At 50.4% G+C, this 14,397-nt stretch overlaps 1 protein-coding gene across 7 annotated transcripts in view; it reads right to left on the bottom strand.

Moving 5' to 3' along the window:
• Positions 1-10,814: 10,814 nt before the first annotated feature.
• The window catches only part of CAB39L (calcium binding protein 39 like), a 68,123-nt gene continuing 64,540 nt past the window's right edge, over positions 10,815-14,397 (bottom strand). For all 7 annotated transcript variants that reach the window (XM_056329030.1, XM_056329027.1, XM_056329028.1 and 4 more), the window contains one exon: positions 10,815-12,713. In XM_056329030.1, coding sequence (XP_056185005.1) covers positions 12,534-12,713 — 180 coding nt within the window. In that variant the 3' untranslated portion in view covers positions 10,815-12,533. The remainder of the gene's footprint in view (positions 12,714-14,397) is intronic.

Genomic DNA, 14,397 nt, shown 5'->3' with positions numbered 1-14,397 from the left:
AATCGGAACAGAGAGTTGTACCCAGCAATCTTTTGAGAGATCACTGTCCTTACTCCCATCTGTTTGCTGCTTTGAATATGACCTCTAGCTGTTTGTTTTAGCAGACGATCCAAGACTTTCTGTTCACTCCTCTGCTGAGTGTCAAGTGCAAACACTTTAAACCTTTTTCTGCTGCTGCTGGCAGGATATATAACAGCCTCTTCCCAGTTCTTTCATGCATCTTGTCTTTGCTGCCCTCTTTAAAGTGCTGGAAGGGGAATCTTGTTAGAAGCTGCCGTAGGTTCTGTTTGTTTCTTTTAAAGCTGTAATTGGATAGTGCGCAAAGCATATGTAATGTGGCATTAATTATATGGAGTCCGTTCTCACCCCATTTGGCTACTGGTACTGTGGCTTAAGGTAGTGTTCTTGATGCTTGGAGCTGCAGTGAGGAGCTGTGATTCCCCATGGCTCATAGTGTTAACTTCATTGTTGAGTACCTGGCCTGTAGAACTGGGGAATGCTTATATCCTCTTACTGCCATGAGGATTCAATCTCACTGGAGCTGCAGAAGCTGCTGTTTCTCTGAGCCTAGTTAGACTGAAGGTTACTCTAGGGCTACTGGTTGAGTTGCAGTGCGTGCAGTTAGCAGCAAAAATCTCATCAGGCAACTGGCTGACCTCCTGCACCACTGCTGTCTTCTAAGCAGGATGCATACGGCCTCATTTCCCGGGACCAGGACCCAGCGAAGGAGAAAAATCTGACCCTGTTTGTCAGCTAAAGGAAGGATGGTGAAATCCATTTGTGCGTCACACCTTAAAAGAGTGTTTTTTCACAGTAGCTCAAGAGGAAATTGCTGAACTGCCACTTCACCAGGTCTTGTAATCTCATGCGGAGGAACCTGGATCCTGAATTTAGGACCAACAGATCCATCTGCAAGAGCTCTGTGCCTCACCTGTCAGATTCAGAGTCCAGGGCCTGGGGATTAAGTTACTTGTCTGCATGGTGAACAACCATCAGAAAGACAGTTTTTTCCTCTCATCAAGGATGATACAGTTTCATTGTTTGTAACTTCCATATGAGGTTAACGTCAAAAGTTGGTGTTTCATAAGAAAGATTATAATCTGGTTTTAAGTCATAAATGTTTTACTTTGACATATTTCCTCCCCCACTTCTTTTAAGCATCTTGTGTTAGAGTAATTACTCCTGGCTTTTTTTACTGATCAGAAGGACACTGGATTACAGTAAAAAGTCCACCCCACTCCACCCACTGAAACCTTCTTGTTTCCATAATTCATAGGCAATGCTCTTTCACTTGAGGTAGAAGCAGGAGAAAAAAACCAGGGGCAAGTTTAAGGCCACTTCAAGTTTTATACTGATCACTCAGCTGGTATCAAAATCAGTAAAGAAGCCTGTTTATTTATAGGAACAGCTGAAATTGAAAAGTCCCTGAAACATCATAGGTGGCCTGGGTACATGGAGAAGTAAATCAAGATACAAATCAAATGTCACACATATTAAATAACAACACTGCAGTGAGTGCTGCTGGTAGCCTGTACTTCATGAGGAGTTAAGGCTCTACCTTTACCTTTTATCTTTTTTGAAAAGAGGATTTTTGTACAAAATTTCCATCAAAATTGGAATTGCTTGTAAGGCTGAAGGCTTGGAAGTCTGGCTTTATTTCTGCCTTGTCATATATCTACAGATTCCTCCAGAGGCTCACAAATTTCTGTAGGCTGTGATTATCAGTATAACCCTACTTCTTTAATTCTTACTGGGATTACCAGGCAGGGTCTTTATGCTGGCCAACAGGAACAATGTGAATGGGGTTTCTCTCTCAGCCCATGGACTCTGTAGGTGCTGCTGTGCATGTCACCTGCATACCAGGGAGAGCCACGGAAGACTGGACATCTGCCACAGCGCTTGTTTTGCAAATGAACTCTAGGATGTTTGTTTCCTACATAAAAGCTACAGTGTATTTAAAATTTAAAAATGTAAAAGTTCTATATTTTATATATTGTATGAAATTTCCACATGCATTTTATGTCTCTCCCATTCGTTTCAGAGCAGTCATTTTAATTGCAGGTATTAACTATAATAATTTGGCCTCCTGACTGAGAATTACAGAATTTCTCTGTTAATTGTCTGCCTTACAGCAAAACATGTTTTGTGCTAATAAATTAATCTGACAGTAAGTACTGAAGTGTATTTTTAAGTGCTCTGGGTTATTAGAAACATTACAGAGTGCTTTGAAATGCTCACACCCTTTACCAGCCCAGTGCTGTACTTGCTCCTGCAGTGTCTCCTGTTTGCTGAGCTGCATCGCCTCCCTCTGCTGTGCCTGAAGAATTTGTCTCAACATGAAACTGCTTCCTGCCAGCCCGGGGGAAGGGCTGGGATCCCCTCCCTCAGCCCTGCCAGCATTAATGAGCATTAATTCCCTCTTCCTCTGGGGAGTAAGCACTGCCTTGGGGAACATTGCATGAGGTACCACCTCCACAGCCTGTTTCTTGGCTGGAAAGGATAGAAGTGGGCAAAGCTCTGACCACCAGCAGTTAAATTGGTCCCTTCTGCATCTCTTGCCTTGCAGACCTGCATTGCCTGCATGGGCACACGCAGGCATCCTGATCCGTAGTCACTGCAGAGAGGGGTTTGTTGTGGTGATCGGGGCACATGGTTGTCCTGGTCAGCAGTGTGGCTCAAGGGGAGCGAGTCTGTAGCATGAAGCAGGTGATGCTGAAGGCCTGACCCATCAGGAGTGTTGATGGTCCAGCTCTAGCCTAGCTCTAGCCCCGGGCATGGGGACTGAAAGCCTGTTAGCCAGAGGAGTGCATCAGGACCGTTTAACTTCATCTGAAAGGAATCTACTCAATGCACTCCAAGACTAGCTCATGCCACGGAGCCACACACAGTAAATGGGGACAGATGGGAGATGCATTTCAGAGCACTCTTGAACTGAAATGTCATTGTAGTCACACAAGTGGAATATAGTCAGCCAGGCTGGCAATAGGACAGGCTTCCCAGAGCCATGCTTCATGTGGGGACTACTCTGAAAAGCTTTGCAGTCCTCTAAATAGATTTTTTTGTTTCAGCCATTCTGCCTGCAAACCACCTTCAAAAACCTGTTTGGCTTTATTTTGTTAGCTCCGGTAAGCAACACTGCTTGGAGACTAGAAAAGCAAAGGTGCGTGACATTTTCTAATAGATGCGCATTACTGTTGCATTGGGTTTGCCTAGCAAAGGTTTTGGTGGCAGGAGGTTACAGGGGTGGCTTCTGTAGAGAAGATGCCAGAAGCTTCCCCCTTGTCCGACAGAGCCAGTGCCAGCTGGCTCTGAGATGGACCCAACCACTGGCCCAGGCTGAGACTGTTAGCAATGGTGGTATCACCTCTGGGACAACATATTTTAGAAGGGGGAAAAAACCTGTGCAACAGCCTGCAGCTGGAGAGAGGAGTGAGAGCAGGTGAGAGCAACCGCCCCGCAGCCACCATGGCAGGCAGGAGGGGCAGGGGGCTCCAGGCCCGGAGCAGAGGTTCCCCCCAGCCCGCGGTGAAGCCCACGCTGAGGCAGGCTGTCCCCCTCAGCCCGGGGAGGCCCACGGAGGAGCAGATCCCCACCGGCAGCCCCTGGAGGCCCCACGCCGGAGCAGGTGGGTGCCCGAGGGAGGCTGTGACCCGTGGGCAGCCCACGCTGGAGCAGCTCCTGGCAGGGCCTGTGGCCCCGCGGGGAGAGGAGCCCGGGCTGGGGCAGGTTTGCTGGCGGGGCTGGGGACCCCGGGGGGACCCAGGCTGGAGCCGGCTGTGCCTGAGGGACGGCACCCGTGGGGGGACCCGGCTGGGGCAGGGGAGGGGTGTGAGGAGCCGCCCCTGAGGGGAAGGAGCGGCAGAGGCAGCCTGTGAGGGACTGACCCCAGCCACATTCCCGGCCCCGGCGCTGCTGGGAGCGGGGAGAGGGAGCGGGAGTGAAGTTGGGCCCGGGGACAAGGGAGGGGTGGGGGGAAGAAGGTGTTTTTAAGATTTGATTTCTCATTACCTTACTCCAATTTGATTGGCAATAAATTAAACTAATTTTCCTCAAGTTGCCTCTGTTTTGCCAGTGATGGTAACTCTGAGTGACCTCCCTGCCCTTACCTGGGCCCAGGAGCCTTTTGTCACACTGTTCTCCCCTGCCCAGCTGAGGAGGGCAGTGACAGAGCACTTGGTGAGCACCTGGCGTCCTGCCAGGCTCAACCCACCACGGCTGTGTCGTTGACAGTGACAGTGCCACACATGCAGAGCTGAACTCCATCCTGCACAGAAAGGCGACTGCAGAGAGCTGTTGTCAAACACTTGCTCATCTTCCTCGAGATCCTCCCCTCCCCCCAGCCCTGCACACCGTGTCACCTGCTGGCATGGCACGCGAACGCAGGCAACACCTGGTCCTAACCATTCCCACATGTGCTGTCCATTTGTTTTGCAAATTTCTTCCCTCTTTGAAGGGGAAAGGGGCTGCCAGCAGAGGACATCTGCCACCGGAGCCCACCTCCTCCTGGCAATGAGAGGGACACACGCAGGGCCAAGAGCAGGGGTCCTTACCTTTGCCACACGCCAAATGTGTCTCTTTGGGACTGGGACGGACCGATGTGGCGCGCAGGGCTGGCCGCTGTCAGGCTCACCCTGCAGCCCCGGGTGAGGCGGTGAGGAGGGGCTGCTGTGCTGGTCCCGGGGCTGGCTTGGCCAGCCCAAGCCGGAGATGGCTCCTCAGGTCGGTCCCTTGGCTCCGAACCGGGGCCATCTCGCCTCAGTCGCGGCAGGAGGAGCTCCTCCCCCTGGGCGGCGGCAGGGCGCGGCGCGGCCGCCAGGGGGCGCTGTGGTGAGGGGAATGCCGCGGCCATCCCGGCCGCGGGGAGGCAGCGCGCCCGGCTCGGCTCGGCTCGGCTCGGCTCGGCTCGGCTCGGCTCGGCACGGCTCGGCACGGCTCGGCTCGGCACACTCGGCTCGGCACGGCGGCGCTCCCCTGCCGCGGCGGCCCTGTGTTGTACCGCCCGTACTGCAGCCAGCACCCAGGGACGCCTGCTGCCGCGGCCAGCAGATGGCAGAGCCGCGCTATAAATGCCAGAACTCCCGCGGGGCTGGAAGCGCGCCGGCAGGCAGGGGGGAAGCTGTGGCTGGCGCGGCCGCCGTGCAGGCGCAGGGCGCGGCTTCGCCCCGGCCGAGGCCCAGCATGGCGAAAGGTGGCGTTTTCTCAGCGGTGCTTTTGCAGTGTGACATTTATCTTCCGCACTCCCAGTGTATCTGCTGTCTGTACCTGGAACGTTCCACCTCACATTTCCGAGGAGCCAGGCCCTGCCTTCCCACCTTGACATCTTCCCGCCTTCCCATCTTCCCGCCTTCCCATCTTCCCGCCTTCCCACCTTCCCACCTTCCCGCCTTCTCGCCTTCACATCTTCCCGCCTTCCCACGTTCCTGCCTTCACATCTTCCCGCCTTCACATCTTCCTGCCTTCCCACTGGTTGCCTTCCCACCTTCCCGCCATCCCGCCTTCCCACCTTCCCACCGCTGCGGCCGCGGTGGGTCTGTGCCAGCTCCGATGGCCACGGCCCGGCTGCAAGGTGTTAACCACTGGCACCAGAGAGGTGCAGTAGCAACCACAAAGCCTTCGCAGTCTGCCTGTGTTTCTTCTTTTTCGCCTTCACTGCTCAGCTATCTTTACTTTGGCCCTGGTGAGGTCACCTCACTGCTTTGCCAGTGGATTTTCCCCCAGGGCAGCTAAATTTCTAACTTGGAGGAAAAATAAGGGGTTGAAGAAGCCCGAGGAAGCCATAAAGAATTTGAACAATAACTGTAGCAAAAGCCAGGCCTTAGGGACATGTCATGCAAATACCAGCATAGCCACATTTCCCCTCCCCACCTCCCCAATGTCCTTTCAGAAATGCCTGAAAGGTGTATGTAAGACAGTATGAATGCCAGTACATTCACCTGCAGTTATTCTTTCATTCCCATTGTGGGGCAAGACAGATTTAGCTAGAGACAACGAAACAGAGGAGTTTAGCTGCATGGCTAGAAGTGGTATTTATTAGCAGGAGAGCTGGATCTTTTGTTGGAATGAACATATGTCTCTCCTCCCTTTGCAATGCCTGCCATCCCCTGGGACACACCACTTTCCTGGCTGCTAGTAGGCCTGTCCCCGGTGTTGCTTTCCTTTGAGCCTTTGACAGGAAGCATGGGCCATTGCTGTCAGCCCACAGCAAGAACCTGCCCTGTCCCATGAGCTAATTGCGGCTCTGCCCTTGACAATCCTTAGGGCACAAGGCGAGTCCATCTATGAAGATCATTTTTCCCCCACACCCAGTTTTAAAACGGGGAGGAGGTGCTTTTCTCCGCTTCCCCCATGGAGTTTGAGCGACTTGCTCCCTGCAGGCTCCTGCTTGTCCTGCACACACAGAGCCCGTTGGGCATCTGACCATCTGCCTGAGCAAATGACAGGTTTGTTTGCTCCCTGCTAGCTGCCGCCTGGGTGTGCCGCCCGCTGAAAAGCTAACCCTGACTGTGTGTTTGCATAAACCTCTGAACAGATGCAACCAGCTCTGCTTTGACAGGGGTATTTTTAAATCCACTCCAAACCCTTGTCAAGCCAGCTGTTCTACGAGTGATTTGAAAGGCACTGCCAAAGCTGTGTGTTAGCAGAGGTAAAGTACCCAGCAATTTAGAAAGAAAGGGTCTCTGTTCATAAGAATTGAGCAAGACACTTCATGGCCCCAAAGACATGGTCCTGTCTGCTCTGTGCCCTCAGAAGAAGTAGCTCCATTCATTACCAGACTGGTAGCTCTCCCCAGAAGAGCTGCACTGGGGAGTTGGGTGGGTTTTGTTTCTTTAACTACGAGGAGCTGGGCTATGGTGCTATGACCGCACTGGTACCTGTCATGTAGCCAAAAGACTTTGTTCATACCTGTCACCTTGGTGGCCAGGTGCTTGTTGTGTCCAACTACTTGAAAAACTTCAACATGCCGGAGGTGCCTGCTGGCATGCCATGACAGGTAAAACACATAGGTTACCTGTTTGGCCATGGGACAATTCCCAAATCTGCACTTGGAGGAAGGATCTGAAGAAAAGCACACACCATCCCACTGCCCTGTGAGCATCACTAGCAAGGAGCAAAACAGGCACACCAGTGAAGGGAGAGGTCATGGGACACACAGAGCACACACAGAGCCATATCTTATGTGCTGCACTGCAGAGATATCTGCAGTCTCACAGATGACCAGGGCAGTGCAGTGCTTTCCTGGGGCTAAGGCTCAGTCACACAGCCCTCCTAGCTGTTGCCGGTGCCATATGGTGACAAAAAACACCTGGGTCTCTTGTTGCAATGGCAAATTACAGTACTCAGCTGCATGATGCAAGGCAGACCACTGTCTCATAGGATGTGCTGGGACACCCTCTGTCCCCATCCCTAGTACACCAGTCCATACTAAGCCAGATAAGTGCGGGTGTTGGGGGACAGGGGGAACTGCCTCCCCACTGTGGCACAGCTGGGCATGATCATGGCTTGGCCAGAACTAAGCTGGTGATGCATTCTAGGCGCCACAAGCTTTCCCCATGCTGCCACTCACTGTGACACAGCCTGAGGTGGAAAAGGTTATTTTTACTGTGGCTTTGCAAAGCCACTCACAACCGATGTCATAGGAAAGGGATTGGTTGGTTGATTGTTTTTCCTCCTTTCACATTCCTGGAAAGAAGAGCCAGCTCGAGGCAGGCACTGTGGAACAGAACCATGAGTCAAGAGGGCTGGGCTCGCTGCCTGCCTCTCCCTGGGGCTCTTGAGGGAGCTGGGCCAAGTCACAGCCTTGTGAGATGCTTGGCTTACAGCTGAACCACACAGCCAAAACTGCTGACCTTGCCCTGGGTTTTTCCTTAGCCTGGTCCCATGTTGCCTGCCCAGCACCAACCGTGCTCAGAGCTGGCTTGGACTGCTGCTACCTTGTGGCTCCACACACCGCAGGCTGAGGGACTGGAGCCTTTGTTGGAGGCAAGGCTCCTCTTCAGCGTGGGCTGGGGTGGCAGGGACTTCAACTTCTTCTCTTCCCCAGGCCACAGCAGCTCGGAGCAGCAGGATTGCCTCTATCCCTCTGGGGCCGGACGTCCCACTAGAGGCTGGGGGACACCTCACGCCCGGTCTTAACAGCTTGTGCTGCTCCACTTGGTGCATGTGTATGGAGTGCATGTGCAGCGGGCCTGATCAAGTAACTCCATAGCTCACTGCGTTTGTCACTCAGTGGGACAGGAGTGCTGGATTTGCTCTGAACAGGTAGAAAGACTGGCTGAGCTCTCTGTTAAGGTGCTGGCTGGAAGAAAGAACTTGTCTGTTCATGAGGCTGGGCCTGCGTTTACACCAAAAACTGATATATACCAGCAGCTCTGGGACTTGGGCTCCAGCAGTGAAGGTCCTTAGGAGCCTGCACTCATCACTGGGCATCAGTGAGTGCTGGGTGTCTCCTACTCAGGCCCCAGCAGCACTGCAGCCCAGCAGAATTTCCACTACCTATCTGCTCTGACGGGAAAGCAACTGGCCATTTCAAGTCCATCAGCACAGGAGCGATAAAACAGACTTTCACTGCTTGGCAGTAAATGCAACAAATCTTTATGTTCTACATAATCCCTCAGTAGCTCGATGCTGTTCAGCTGCAGGCAGTGTGTACAGGTCCAGTGGGTGATGCTCAAGGCAAGTGCAGCGTGAGCTCCACACAAGTAAAGTGGCAGGTGCCAAAATGCAAGTCCAAAACTGGTGGAAGGCCATGATAACCTATATATTTATGCAAGAGTGCTTAGTCAAGAAGGGGGGAGAGCCAGGTACAGTTCCCTTTCATGTCACAGAGACCAAAACCCGTATCATATTCCCTCTGCCTCGTAACAGACTTCACTGCCAGGCATAAGGTGTTCTGCAGAAGGCCAAAACACTGAAGTGCTTCCACTTCAAACAGAGAAGTGAAGCATTTGTTGGTCCAGAGAAAAAGCCTCTCTACTGACCAAACATCACTGTGCCCTTTGGAAAGAGGCCTGGGTTCTCTTAGGCCTGCTCCGATTTCATAGACAGGAGCAAAGCATGCACTAGAGAGCAAATGAGATCCCTTTCTCCTCTCCCTCATGTGAATGCTTTTATCATTAGATTATAAGGTCCAAGTCATTCTTTCCTTCTGATCTGACCTTGTCCCCGGAGCACGCAGATTAAAAGGCTCAAGCAGTCTCAACACCCACATTTTTTGAAGGCCACAGTCTTGCATCCTCCCCCTGGGTTCACACCTGCTGGCGTGCATGCTGTTACAGACAGGGGAGACTGTTGCTGCTTCCAACCAGTTTTTTCTGATTTCAGCACAAGCTGCCCAAATCCCAGCACAGAAGCTTATGGTTCAAAGATCCCTGGCACTCTGCTGTATCAAATAAGGTTTTATGTGCAGGATCATACATCGCATGTTGGCAAAGATTTAGTCGTATGATCCAAACCCCCCTGAATGCTGGGTGGGGATTGGAATGGAGAGGCTGCAGCCCAAGCATCCTCCAGCTTCTTTCTCGCTCCAGACTACAATCTTCTTTCCTGTCCTCACTCTGATGAACTGTGTCTTGCAGTCACACAGCTCCCCCTGATCCTAATTTTGGAGAAATTGTGAGTTCCTGGTGGGAGCAGTCACTTAGGCAGAAGAAGCGCCTTGACTGAATGCAAAGGAAATCGGGAGTTCTATTGAGTTGTTTCAAAGTTGTACTAGAACAGACCTCATTTTCATTTAAACAGGGAGGTGTCCCCACCCACTGTGAAAAATTATGGCGCTTAATTTCACCTTCACTGCTTCTTTTACTGTCTCATCTTTAAAACTGCTGAACAAGTTGAGCCTGGGGAAGACTCAGTTACTTTGATGTGCATTGGCAGTATCAAGACCAGCTTCTTGTATGATAAGCTGCAAGGGGCCTGGCACATGTCATTTTATTGTAAGACCACTCCCTCTCCCCCCGCAGACACACATGCACAGAGACCCTGTTTTTTACAAACCTTCCTTACTACTTACTTGTGTGCTCTGACGACTGCTTGCGCTGGAGAAGGCTGCCTTTGCAGGGATGGGGGCCATTGCCCTGCTCCCTGTTGGCCTGCCACATCTCTGCCCAAGCATTTGGGGTGTTTGTTGGAACCTCGCTCCTAGTATTATAGCCAGGTTCTGATGTCTTCAAGTGCCCTTCTGTGTCCAGACCACGCAGATAAGAGCAGCTCACAGCGCTGACCACCCCCACAGATGCGCTGGGCACCTCTACATGGGTTACACTCACACTGTTAAGGACAGCGTTACCCAGCGATACACCATTAGATACTTTTTTCCGAGCATGGGCGGGAAGCCCAGTGTTCTCATGTGACTCTAGAGGCTGAGGCAATGGACATGTGTCTCTTCCTTAATCCAGCCCTGGAGACCAGCCCCACCCCAGGAGCTCAGAGCACAGCCAAGCACCCTTCAGTTTCAGGCTCCAGATCTGGGAGGATCAGACTTGCATTACTAGCTCTGAGGACTGCGATGCTGGAGACTTTATCGACTGGGTCCTTTATCAGCCCACAAGCTACCACTGGTACTAAGACCTGCCCCCGGAGCTGGGGGGTGAAGATTGCAGCCAGGCTAAGCTGGACTGCCACCTGAGTTGCCAGGCCCCCTGCCAGACAGGGCTGCAGATGCGATGCTTGCAGAGCGTGTTAGCTGTGACGGTAGTGCTCCTCTCTCTCTTTCCATCTGCTAAAACCAATTGGCAAAGGAGAGAAAGAATTTAGCACTGCACAGAGTCTGGCTATCCAGAAAGGCAAGAAGGGAAAAAACAGATATAAATAAAGGGTCATCAGTAATCATGCTTTTAATAACTTGTAAATATTTTTTTTTTATTCCAGGCAACTAAGATGTACATTTGTTGTGTATATCTGACATCTGAAAAAAAACCCCACCCTATGAGTCCACAATCTGTTCCATTTAATCTTTTTTCTAAAGCACATAAATTAAAGTATCAGTCACCCCAATATACAACAGTTTAATGAAGGAAAAGGTCTTGTTCTGTTTTTACAGTTCAGTGTCATCTTTTCATCTGAAGCATTAGCTAGAGTTTTAGCTAGATAACTGTCTTACAACAAATAGAAAAACTCAGAACATAGGCTGTCCAGAAAAATTCAAGAAATTTCCACTCCCTGCTTTCAAACTCCACTTCCTAATAAAGCATCAGAGTAACATTTTCATTTCCTGCTGGAAAACTAAAGACCCCAAAAACTTTTCAAACACACCTGGGAAACACTGTTTGGACCACAGAGCTTATTAAACTTAAAACATTAACAGTGCAATGATTTCCCTTTCTACAACTTCAATGCAGAACCTGAACTCACATTGGGATGAACAAGGACAGAGAGCACCAGGCTACAAGTAGCCTTTGGTGCCTGGGGCTGCTACATACCTTCCCACACTTGGTTAAGCTACCCAATAAATGCCCTCAGCTTTGAGAGCACCTGCAGACTCGGGGACCTCAGGCCGCTCAGAAGTTTGGGCTGAGGCCTTTTCAGCACCCCCTTGCTGAACTCAGCTCAACCCTGCCTTGCACAGCTGGGATTTGAACCTGGATGGGAAGATGCTGAGGACCCTCCTCTCACACTGGTGCTGGGGCTCAGCGCTTGGTGCAGTTCAGCCGCATAGCTCTGGCCACCACCTAATATTATTCCCACTGAAACTGGGGACAGAATTCTTGCTGATCTTAGTAGGTGCAGGACCACTCAACGAGGAATACAGCACAGGCCTTGATGGAGCGGAGTTGCTTTTACCTTCTTCCCATTACGGGGTACATGGTCATCACGTACCTGGGGCTGTTCCTCATCAGGCTGCTTGGGAGCTGGTGGGAACAGCCTGTGCTGTAGCCCAAGGTAGGGCTACATGTATGGGAAAATGGGAGGCAGGCTAAAACAGCTCATCTGGCTGATGTCTTCATCCATTCCCTAGCACTGAACAGAAAACCTCTGATCTAGGGGAAAAGAGAACTTAAAGATGAAGGAACACAAAAATAAAGCAAAAACGTGACCTTTACTGCTTTTTCATCTCCCACTGCTTTGACTACAGAACCTGATCTATAAGCGCAGCTAACTCCAGAGACAAAAGTACTCTTTCACAGTCTTGTGTGTGTGCAGCACTAGAACAAAGTCACAATTATAGGTGCAAAGGAACGTTACACTCCTCAGAAACCTACTCCGTGCACTCACCAACAGCTTGAATTTGCTGATAAAGTTAAGCAAAGAGGTTCATTCTTCTTGAGCACAAACGAAAACCTGTCAAATCAGCTTCTATTACAGAGATTCTAAACTGACATAAATAATTATAGTCTTGATTAAAAATAATATATTATTCTAGATTTTTGGTTTTTTAGTTTTCATGTAAAACCCCTATACTCTTGACATCTAGGAAAAAGACAAAATAAAAACCAGGCACTTGCTGTGCCTTCTCAAGCACTACTGTGGCGTTTAAGGGACACAGAGGAACTTAACAAATGATATTAATGCCTACAGTGGAAAATGAGAGGAGTTCTTCATGCCGTTGGCTTTTTCAAGTCTCGGATTTGCTTAATCAGGTAGTTCTTCTCATCAGTGAATTGTTCGTCATCTGTCCTCTCTTTCTGGAAATTGCTCAGAAACTCAATTAGCTTGGGTTGGTTTTTCAACAGGATCTCCACAATAGGCTGTGTTTTGTTTGGACTGGCCACAAAAACCTAACATGCAAAGAAAACCAGACACGGGGAGGGGGGAAAGAGAGAGAGAGAGAGAGAGAGAGAGGGAGAGAGAGAGAGAGAGAGAGGAACGTCAGTCACAATATCCCCTTAAGTTATTTTCTGACAAGTCAGCTGCAGTCTGGCAGGCTGATACTCTGCTGCTACACACCTTGTCCCAAGGCAGAGAGAGACGAGTTACAAACATGTTGGTTCAACAGCAAATTGAGGCAAAGCTACGCCTATGTGTGTGGTATCACTTCCCTTTAATTTTGTTCTTTGTTGATAAAAGTCTTTGATTGTAAACCCAGCTGTTGAGAGCAAGCTATCATTCTCAGCCTCTTCCATGTGCAAGACTTAAATACACAGAAATTATCAGGAGAATGGAAAAGCTTTGTGTCAGTATTGATATCATTTCCATACTAAACCAGGCCTAAAATTAGACTTGCCAGCTTTGTTCTGGTTTGGAAAAATATGTCAGAGTCTCCACTTCCCTCTGCCTAATCCATCCATGGGAGTATGGAAATTTCCAGCAGCGGGAGCACCATGGTGTGCCCAGCATCTTTGCTGCCTTTGCCAAGCAGAGGAGGGTGGCAGCACAGGGAGGTGACGTGAAACTGATACTCATCTGGCACAGCCAGCCCAGCACTGTGGGCTTACTGGTCTGAAATAGTATTTTTTAAAGATAAAACTAGCCATGCTCCAGTTTTTCCTCCTATGATGCCTAAAGCTGCAGAGTTTTCCATCTCTGAACATGACCCCTGACACTGCAACACTGTTTCTGTAACATTTTCTCTACCCTATGTGCTGGCTGACAGGAAACTTATTAAGGCTGGTTGTAAAGGCCATTGGTGACAAGCTCTTCCCAGGAACCCATGTAGGCTCTGTGGATGTCAGTTGGGAGGGGCAGATGGGACCGGGGGCTGGCAGTAGGAGCAGATGCACAGCACAACCCTGGCCAGCCCAGGAGGAGCTCCCACATCTGGCTCCAACCGAGGTTGCCATGGCTGGTCAACAAAACACCACCCCAGTGCTTGTGCAACGACATAAATAACTTGAGTTATTCTCTACCCAATGAGAAGAAATTAAGGATGGACAGAACTGGAAAACATCCAGTTTCCCTCCAAGCCTGTCCAAACCAGAACGAAAACAAACATCTGCTGACAGTACAGAATGGCATGTTGTCCAGCCGAGCACAGGCAGCACCACCACTCACCCAGCCCCAGAGCTGCTGGGTCCAGACCTGAGGCTCTCTTCTGCAGGTTCATTTATCCCTGCTGAGATCTGCCCACATGAAAACCTGGGCCACATCCAGCTGTGCATGGAGGCATTGTGTTACATGATGGGAACACACACACACACACATAGTCCTGGAGGGCTGCGTTACAGCCCCTTGCCCCCAGGAACACCACCTGGTAAAGCCTGGGACAGGATTCAGACTGGACCCACCATTAGGCTTCATACTCACCAATCAGGGGATGTTACAAGTGGTGTGGAAAATGCCACATGTGGGGAATATATGGAAGGAATGGGGCTCAGCACACATCAACAGTGCCACACTAAGTACTTCTGCCCAGACAGGGAGGTAATACTATTTTTTTACTCAATAAAGGTGAGGCAAAGCATCTACTCAGACCCTTGCATCCTGATGCCGTAAGAGCCCTAATCCCTGCCTGTGCTTTTGTCT

Source organism: Falco biarmicus, chromosome 2 (genome assembly GCF_023638135.1).
Source record: "Falco biarmicus isolate bFalBia1 chromosome 2, bFalBia1.pri, whole genome shotgun sequence".
Taxonomy (NCBI): domain Eukaryota; kingdom Metazoa; phylum Chordata; class Aves; order Falconiformes; family Falconidae; genus Falco; species Falco biarmicus.
Note: the sequence above shows the minus strand (reverse complement) of the source record. Positions and strands in the feature narration are given on the sequence as shown.